This window comes from Protopterus annectens, chromosome 5.part0 (genome assembly GCF_019279795.1).
Source record: "Protopterus annectens isolate FY-2018-M chromosome 5.part0, PAN1.0, whole genome shotgun sequence".
NCBI lineage: Eukaryota > Metazoa > Chordata > Ceratodontiformes > Protopteridae > Protopterus > Protopterus annectens.
In genome coordinates this window covers 382,963,748-382,974,359 of record NC_056735.1, presented here as the reverse complement: position 1 = coordinate 382,974,359, position 10,612 = coordinate 382,963,748, and the positions used below count along the sequence as shown (strand labels likewise).

General features: G+C 38.1%; 1 protein-coding gene across 1 annotated transcript in view; it reads left to right on the top strand.

The window, feature by feature from the left end:
* Nucleotides 1-1,134: 1,134 nt before the first annotated feature.
* Nucleotides 1,135-10,612, top strand: part of ATP1B1 (ATPase Na+/K+ transporting subunit beta 1) — a 367,918-nt gene continuing 358,440 nt past the window's right edge. The window contains exon 1 of the mRNA XM_044072355.1: nt 1,135-1,512. Coding sequence (XP_043928290.1) covers nt 1,413-1,512 — 100 coding nt within the window. The 5' untranslated portion in view covers nt 1,135-1,412. The remainder of the gene's footprint in view (nt 1,513-10,612) is intronic.

The following is a 10,612-nucleotide window of genomic DNA, read 5'->3' as shown; positions in this document are numbered from 1 at the left end:
AATCAGAGCGTCGTGACTTGCTCATTCTCGGACGCTGGAGAGTATCGTGACGTTGTGTAGGTGTGCGCATTCATAAAGGACAAGCTAAAGGGCACGGTTTTATGCTCACGATGTAAGAAAAAAAAAAAGAAATTTCAGACAAATAGTCCTTCCGAAACAAAGAATTAATATTAGCACTGGCTAGCGTCCTCTGCAGACAGATAGGAGTGTATGCACCCCACAGCTTCGCAAGGTCTGATCGGTCAGGAAACCTTGCGAAACTGGAAGCATTCACCTGAGTTATATCTTATAATGGCAACACAGTGTCTGTGCTAGAGGAGGATCCTACAGCTAATACCACAAATATCGTTTTCTTTAGCCACAGCAGACGAATGCAGATCTGCTCTAGGTGGCTGACAGAAAACGAGAATAAAACACGTACGGGACCGGTTTGCAAGGCCTTTGGTCATTTCAAGGTATAGAAACTTGTAACAGTATTAATCCACCCCCTCTTACCCAAGCTTACTTCAGCTGCAAACGCGCCCCGCGAGGTAAGACAGGTGCACAACCGTCGGTTTCCTTGTATTCGCTCTAACAGGTGTACAGTAAGAATTACCAGTGTGCTTTGTGATTCTCAAAGACTCTGCACGTAGGATAAAGATCGGATTTATTTATTCACCTTATTAACAACTACAGACTGTTGTTTTTCACAAAGATACATACATGAGGGCAATCAAAATCTACCAAAACAATCATAATCCCAAGTACAAGAACATATTGACGTACTTGATACATAGAAAAGAATCGCACAACCACCATCTCAAAAAGAACAGTACGTTCCACATGCATACAATAAAGATAACCGTATAATTACCCACTGACTATATCAATAAAATACTTCTACACACAAAAAATACTGCTACACGTACTTCATTAGAACGCAGACACTTGTTAACAGCCATGTTTGCTACCTACACAATTTATCCACTTATTCTCCGTAGCTCCCTGCCTGTTGATTACGATAGCAATAGGGGAGGAGCTTTATCACCGGCCGACTTCCCAGAGATATATATATTTTTTTAATAAAAACTCAGTAAGGTAGGTTACGCATGTAAAATGAGCGCGTGCTGATTTGTTGCCGAATGCACCACCCTCTGAGGTAGATGACTTATTAAAACTTATGCTGATCGGGCGTGGTTTTATGCCGGCTGAATACATATATACAGCTGGCACTGGGTAAGAGGTAGCCCTGCCACTCATCTCTTTTTACTTACTTTTCCGCTCTCTAGTCTTCTTTTTGTTGTTTAATTTTTTTTCCAGTTCCTAGGGCGGGGGCCCCAAAGGCAAAGTGACAACCTAGTAAACCTCGTGTTTTACAACTGCGTAAAGGATAAAAAGTCCATCTATATAACGTCTGTTACGATACTGGGAAAATGGCAAGAGAAAAAGCCAAGGGCAGTGACGGTGGATGGAAGAAATTTATCTGGAATTCTGAGAAAAGGGAATTTTTAGGCAGGACTGGAAGCAGTTGGTGTAAGTCCTAATTAAACTCTCTTTTGGCATCTTAGAAATAGTCGTTTTTGAGTTGATCACTGGAAACGTAAAAAGAAACTTAATCTGTTGGGAAGGTAATGGAGTACTTGACACATGAAAGCTGTGCTGGACCTGTCTGATGATAACTACACTGCGTGTGCTTTCCTGAATCATGTTTTAGTTTGGTAGACAGTAGCCTTCTGTTGTGCCTCCTCTGACGCGGTGAAAGTGCAGGAAGTGTATAGTGCCAGTAACTTGGCTGTACAGTACAAACTGGCTAGAACAAAAATGGTTTGAGCACTAAGTGCGAGATTTGCTGGTCTGTCTTGTCTGAGTAATTTTATTGTGGAAAGCCTGTACAGTTTTTAAAGGTCATTGTGAAGGACGTTCTTGCAGCCTTATCAAGAGCAGAAGTGAGGATGATGGGGTTGGGGCGGGTGTACGTCATGCTGTTATCACCAGTCAAGAGTTATTTGTGCAAACTTGGTAGATTAATTTTTTTTTCACATAAACTTGGTTAGATATTTTTTTCACATATTATTTCCAAGAAGACTACTAGATGCAGGAAAGAAAAAGAATCGAGATAGAATGTTGCTTATTTTAAAGGATTGCTTGCAGTCCTGAATTGGAGTCCATTTTTAACGTCCACCTGTTTGATATCCATACCCCATGGCTTGGAAGTCTATGGGTTAAAAATGCATCATTGCTGGAGGTTACTCAAGGTGACATTAAGCAGGTTAATTCTGCATTACAGTAAAATGTGGCTTTAAATTTTTTAAATTTCACAACACTTATGTAAAGAGGGGTTGAAAAATGTATGCAGTTTACATTACTTTTACAGTAATTATAATTTATGCAAAAATACATTACCAGTTATAAAGAGGATAGGACTGTGATGAATAAAAAGTATTTCTTCCAGAATTACACATGCCCTTGATGATCGTGTCACTAAACAAAATTATCCAGGAACTAAGTTAAAGGAGGAAACTACTGAATCCTAGATTAGTGTTGTGTAAGAGGGATCTGTTAGGAAGAAAACACTACAAGGTACATTTATCTGATTATGAAGTTTGAGGAAAATTACATTTTTTTCTTTGGGTAATAATTAATCGTATGCATTTTGTACAGGAATTCTTTGTGAGGCCACATAATGCAAGTTTGTGTGAGCCACATGCGTGTATAAGCATTCAGTGTGCTGTGTCTGGGAGCTGTCTGTGTGGTTGCGTGGTTTGCACTACAATCATTTGTGTGTGTGTGTGTGTGTGTGTGTGTGTGTGTGTGTGTGTGAGCGAGAGAGGGAGAGATTCAAGGGATAGGGCATATTCTCTTATCTTTCAGTTTATCTAAAGGGTACCTCAAAGGGGAAAAAATGTATCTCTGTTTATTTACACCCAAGAGAAACTGGACACAAGCAACAACTAGTTGAAAACCTGTTTATTACCTTATGTTTTGCTGCATTCTGAATAAGTTTATGGACAAGATTGGCTATCTAAAGTAGAAATGGTGCATGTTGAAGGGAAGTTGAATGAATAGTAGAGGATTCCAAAAAAAACTTTACAAAGTACTATAAATGCTTTATTTTTGATCATGTTATTGTTACATTAATGTAGTAGTCTGATACAAATTAAATAATTTGAAGTACTGCACACGTAAAAGTGCTTATATGTACATACCTTGTGCTGCTACACAAAAAAATGATGACCTGTACTTTCACTTGACAGAATAGCATAGTTTGAACTGGGCCGCTTTACATCCATACAGTGGAGTAAGACTCTTCAAAGGGGCAACTGTCCAGTGCTTTCCACGGGTACAGTTGACGTGTGGTGACATCAATTTTCTGTGGGTCTGTGATGATGACAGAACTCGATATCATTGTCTTTCACCTCCCACAGAGGTTTAAACACATACCAAGTAGATAATGTTTTATTTAAATTAACTAATTTAGTTCATTTTTATTTTGCTTGCTGGATACGTTTGACCCTTTAGTTTGGGTACAGTTGGTAGTTTAGACCCAATAAGGTTAATCAATGTGTGTTCGAAACCTCCAAAACTCTGAAAAGCTGTATACTTGACAAGTGTTGAACACTGGATGACTTCATATGTAGGAGTTATGAATAAATAATCTTGTCATTGTGCTTAAACAAACATAAACACTTGTGCACTATCATACTGTAATGACTCAGAGCTAACAGCTTGTCATAGTCTGCTGTGTAAAGGCTGAATGGAAAATTTTTGCACTGCCTTGAAACTAGAAACCATGTTAACCCTTGCACTACTAATTATATTAAAGTCTAGGCTGATGTGAAAGTGTTAGCACTGTAACAAAATATAGATAGTTGATTAGTATCTGAACTTTACTCAATACAGTTTTCATTTCGGGGATTTTCCTTGTTGTACAGTTTTGCACTGCAAGCGTGTTAGGCTTTATGGCAGAGTTTATGAAAGAAGCTGTACATGATGTAGTATATTTGCAGTATTTTTCTACCCTCCTTAACCTCTCCAAATGATGCAGTCTGCATGCCTGACTTGTTTTCTCAGTCATGCTGTTGCAGTGCTGATTTGTACAACAAGGCTGAATCGGAGCTGGTTTAACACTTTAAATTTGGTTGTTTTGGACTAAAAGCTAACATGATTGAAACAAAACTATTTGTTAATGTTCTGTGACATTCTCTTCACCAAATGTTTACATTTGAATTGTGCAGATAAATTTGTAGTAAAAACACCATTTTTACTGACAAGTCATTGAGAGTCTTTTTGAACCATGTCATGATATCCTACAAGGAGGTACCTGTATAGGCAGATTAATTTGTCAGATTATGCCTGCTGCTACTTCAGGAAGTATGCATAAAGTAAATATGTGTGTGTGTATGTGTGTCTTGATAAGACTCACTGGCATTAGAAGATATATGACCTTTCAATGCTTTGCCAGTACCCTCCTCTAGGCTGTACCTCCTTACTCCAGGAGAGGCCATACCAGTGACTCCCTGAGTAAATTTGTGGATACCCATTTAGTTGTCTAGTTTTAAAGGAAGATAATGAGTCAGAATGGTTATTTATTCCAGATGTTTGGGGGGGGGGGTGTTTAGTTATAAATCTGTTTCTCCACCTTGTTTTATTTTTCTTTTGGTAAAGGTGTAGCCCCCTGTTTCTAGTATTGGTGGAGATATGGGACCTGCAGATAAACAGAAGAGCCAGTACAATGCATTCTGTAATGGTGTGATAAGCGAAGTATGGATCTCCCCTCAAAAACCTTTAAGGCACTCAATAAAGGGATACAGCTTCCAGTCATCCTTGATGGCTCAGGGACTTTAGGCCTTTGATCTTTATGGTTAGAAACCTTTTGGAATCTTTGTAATTATTTGGTATAGTTTTGCGTGTGTGTGTGTGTGTGTGTGTATGTTTGTGTGTATATACAAGTATGTATGTATGTACATGCGCGAATGTGTGTGTGTACATCTATTTTTGTAGTGCACTCATGCAAAATATAGATGGAAAAGGTGTAGAATTATGGGGCAGTGTATGATGATTGTGTAGGTACTGCACCTAAATATTAAGTGACTAATGATGCCCTCCAGAATGCATTGACATATGGTTGTTGGTAAGACTGCTTAGCTTCGATTGCCTAAAATGCCTTGATTTTTTTGCAACGTTCACTCACTGAAAGTTGTTTTAACTGTATTGAGCTACTGTAGGTTAGCAGTTTGCTCTCATCTGAGTCATTCTGATCTGACTTCATGACCCCTGTGCTACCTTGTCTGCCATTTCCTAGCTATACTAATACATGCAACAATCTCAGGATTTCTTTGTAGTACATTTTTTTAAAACCACATGTATTTGGTGTAATCACTGGGTGAATAAATGTAATAAATGTTTTTTTTTTCTAACCATGGTTACTGACCATGATGACATCCTTGCCCATCTTCAAATTGTTTATGCTTTGCAGAACTTTGAGGAATGGCAGTGAGACTAGGTTACCTTTTTTCAGCACAAATTTCTGTGCCTTTGTATTTCTCTGTTAGATTGGATACTATAGTAGCATTTTTGTATGGAGCCAACCAAGCCCAAGGACTTCTTTTCAAGGACAGTCTAGCATCACATGGTTGGCTCTAAACTGAAGAAAGGGAAGACTTCATTTGCTTGAGTGTTTTTAGAGTAAGTATTTGAGTTTGGGAATGTACCACCTAGTTATTCTATTATTTATTTATTGCTCTTTGGTTACAGAACTTCATAGGGCACTTTGGAACCAGATGGGCTGTAAGTAGACATTTTTATTCAGTGTACCATAAAATGTATTCCTACCATGCAGGATGGCATCCTTACCAAGCTCTCTTTTGAGTTTTACCTGCTGCCTTTTCTAACTGCTAGTTGCCAGGCCTTTCTCCATTTTAGTGCAATAGAAATTATCCTGACACTGACTTTTGAGGTCCCTCTCTTTTTTTAGACTTTGCTAGTGTATTCATCATATATCAAGGTCATCACCACCATGGCCAACTTACCGAAGCAGCAGATGTTATCAATTGTTTACATGTGTTGATAGGTAGGTGCACAGCTCCTCCTTTTGCTTTTTCATTTTAAAACTGTGCCGTCCCATTTCTTAAAACTTAATCTCATAGACATACCTGATAAGACTGTCAAAGTTTTTGTGGATGATTGAGAAATCTGATTTTTTTTGCTTTGCATTGATTGCATGGCCCCACCCTCTTTCCATCAAAACTATAAATTGTAGGCAGTGGGGAACTTGTTATGGTCGTACACTGGTGCCATACTTGAGTGTTGCCTTGTCTTATGAATTCAGCAAAATAGGCTTTCTTTGTGAATTAACCCTTTTTTTGGATTGTGCTGCAAGTGGGAGGATATTCGTCTGTCAAAGCCACATCATCTTGGAGTGATCTGTATAAGTTGGGGGATGTAGCGGCATAGGACCCTTGTATGTGCAACATAGCAGACATTAATTCTCTCAGTAAGTTGTTGACTGATTTTGTGTTGGTATTTCCATAAGAGAATAACTGTTTTGCTATATTCTCAATCAAAACAAGAGGGACTTGTTGAAAACGAGTAACTTCAGGGTGGCCATTTCTTGGCTTTAAAAAAAAAAAAGCATTTTGCTGATATGCCTTTTGTTAACTGGCTGGACTAGTAGTTAATTTAGTCCTTTTATAGGAATGACTGTGGGTGGTTCTTGTAACCAGGTAGGAGAAATTTAGCCAGGAAGCAAAGGAAATTCCTAGACTTCATTCATACAGAAACTGTATCATCAGTCATAGCTAATATGTGTATGTCTTAACCTTTAGACATTTGAAATGGGTACAAAGTCCCTTAAGGTAGGTACATCCAGCCAAATATCTGGACATCTTAATCAGCATTAATACCAAATAGCACGTAACTCTTCCCTCTTCTAGTAGAAATGTGGGGAAACTACTCAAACACATATTTAAACAAAACAGTGTGACAAAATGATGGAAAAATGTAAGCACATTCTCAGAATTTGTGTTAAATCTGTAGACTTTAATGAACTGTATTACAAAATTCTACCACACAATATCATTTATTCCCCCTTTTTGAAAAGGGGAGCTATATGACATGTGTCTTTTGTCTTTAAATTATTGGTGCCATTAGTGGATTGGTTATGTAGTATGGTTTTCTGGGTACTAGTCATCTTCAAGTATGTGTGCCGGGGGATTCAGAGAATTGTGTGAAAGGGTAAATAAAGTCTGACAATAGTGGCATACCAACACAAATAAGTACATCATGTCCAGGGGTAAGTCAGGCCTGACAGTAGCCAAATTCCTCCAAAACAGGGACATATGAGACACGTGTGACGTCTGCTGAAGGATCGAAGTTTAATGTATTAGTAGTGAAACTTGTGATGCGATGTTAAGATTTTCTAAATTCTAGCATTAACGGTAGGCAAGTCTACTGTTGTGCAGCAATCAGGTGACCCAAAATAGCCAGCTGTAGCAGACAGATCAGTGTCCCCTGCCCCAGTCTGTGTGATACAGCTGGCTAGTTTGTCAGTTGACTGCACAACAGTAAGCCCGAGTAGCAGCTGGTGTGATGCCCCTCCTCTGGCCAGTAATCAAGGAGCCTCAGTCCTCACCACTGACACCAGCGTGGGACATTCAGTTGGAATAAAAATGAATACACAGTATTTCCAGATGCAGCTCTCTGCACCAAGCATGATTTCCCTTAAGAGCACATTCCATCCTGGGGCTGGGTTTCCTTCTCCAGGTCCCAAATAAGACCCCCCACTGACAGCTATAGAGTTATGTCCTTAGATGGGTGTTCCAAGCCATTTCCTTCACCACCCTCTCTGTGAGGTCAGTGCTCTTATTGTCCCTGTTCAAAGTAGCTGACACACACTCTCTTTGAGATTTGATTTTCAAACACACACACACACACACACACACACACACACACACACACACACACACACACAGACCTGAGAAAGGCTGGCACAGATTTAAAAGCTGTGCCCCCTCTGTCCAGACTATAAGGTAGATACTGCCACCAGAGCACTCCAAAGCTAGCTACTCTAAGGCTCTTACCAGGGTATCCAATTACACTTGGTAAAATTAACACTTTACTATTTCGACACAAGGCTTTCAGGAGCGGCCAGTGTCACCAAATAAATATAAGTACTCTGAGGTTAAAATATTTCCTAAAAGACCAGCCACAATGAAATGTTTAAATATATTTAATAATAAATAATAAAAGAACATGAAAATACTAAATATTTTTCTACAATAAACACTGGAGTTTCATTCAGAGGAAATATTAAAAATAACACAGATGGAAAGGTTCACACAATGCAGAAAAAACAATACTTAACTAATGTCACTATATATTTTTAAGTGAATTACTGTTCCCTAGCTCACTTACTAGAGCAAAGCAAGATGTTGTAGGTGAGTGGTCCTTCTTTGTCAGGTTTCACAAATGGACTGCCCTGAGACTTTCATCTAGTATCAAAACATTATTTCACTGCTGGATTACAGAATGACATCACATACATCTAGTCACTTGCCTTCTGGCTTCAACACTAACCCCTTTACTAGAAACCGAACCAGACTCCAGTACATATGTGTTATAATACACACTCATAGAGCTTTGCTAAGATGTGTTATAGCATCTGGAAGCTACAACTCCATTTCAAAAACTTCCACCCTTCCAGGGTAGCAATTGGTTCACCCCTAAAGACAATACATTAGGATTCATAGTCCTGGTTTTCACAGACATTTTTTTTCTCTGGCAGCTATCAGAAGTGTATGACTATTTTCAAAAGTTAGTTGGACTGAGATTTACCTCCTTTCTTCCAGTATCCTCTGTTACAATATATTAATTTCAACAGTCTGACATACAGGTGTATTTCTTTTCTTTCTGTCCAGCAGGACCCACTTTGTTGGCACATTTTTTAACACAAGCAGCTTTACAAATACATTTTCAGCACAAGCACCTGTGTAAATCAGTTGTTTATACAAATAACAAATAATTCTTTACAAGAATCCAGCTAGCTATGTTGGCATATGTTACACATGCACGGCTCTACTCTCTCTGGCATAGCTGGCACTACCTCACAGTATCATAGCTTGTATAGGTGCATTTTGCTATTTCCTGTGTTTTTGTTTATGTATGGTACGGGGTGCAGCAGAGACTACGTGGTCATGGAGTTGATGACATTTGGCATTTTTAGAAATACTACCCCTGTCGTGTGTGTTTGTCTCTCTGTATGTGTGTGTATACATATACAAGTGTGTGTGTGTGTGTGTGTGTGTGTGTGTGTGTGTGTGATATATATATATATATATATATATATATATATATAGATATATAGATATATATATATATATATATATATAATATAAATATAAAATATATAATAGATGAATATTGTATCTCTCTTTTTTTCTCTCTCTCTCTCTCTCTCATATATATATATATATATATATATATATATATATATATGTGATATACATGTGTGTGTGTGTATATATATGGAGATATATATATATATATATATATATATATATATATATGGGTTCACTTTATAATATCGAAATTCTGAAATATCAAATTTCAGAATCTCGAGATCATAAAGCTGAAAGCCCATAATAACGAAACCCCAGAAACGCGAAATTCAAAATCGCGACTTCTATACTATACTAACCATACACCACACACACACACACACACACACACACACACACACACACACACACACACACACATATACACATGCATTCACCTTCCTCCCCGCACACAAACACACAAACCTACACTACATAGAAGCAGGGGGGCAAGCCCCCCTTCCTAAATATACTAATGCCAAGGTCACACTACACAGACAAACGCACAAAAACACCACCATAAAAGCTACATTCCCCTTGCACACACACATCACAGTAACAAAACACACTGACGCACACTAAAGCCCCTAACCAAAACCCTTAGAAGATAAACACTTACCTGAATCTCCAGCTATCTATTAACACAGTGCAACACCAGAAGCGCTAATTCAACATCTCCGAACTTCGAGATTTTGAATTTCGCACTTCTGGGGTATCGCTATTATGGGCTTTCGTCTTTATGATCTCGAGATTCTGAAATTCGATATTTCAGAATTTCGAGATTATAAAGTGAACCTATATATATCTTTTTTTTCTCATATGCTTTGCTTCATAGCTTTTGAAATCCAGTAAGAATTGTAAACATTAGTTTTGGAATTACAACTTAGGAATGTAAGCATGGCTTTAAATAGAGTGTTAGTATGGCTAAAAACATTGAACCTATTGAAAAGGATGAACATAAAAGCCCAAAAAACAAAACAAAAAAAGTACTGGTTGTGTTCCCTTGATATTTTGCATTCCTTTTTAATTATAATTAAAACAACAAAAGTGTTTGTATTCCCTCAAAGTTAACTGTACCACTCCACAGTCACACCATTTCCAAGAAGAGAACCTGTACTCCTTACAATGTACACACAACAGAATCAGCAATGACCAATTAAGTAAATGATGCAGTATTGTGCATTGAACAAATAAATTGAACCGATTAAAGAGGGTGAACAAAAAATCCCCAAAACAAACAAACAAAATATAGTGGTTGT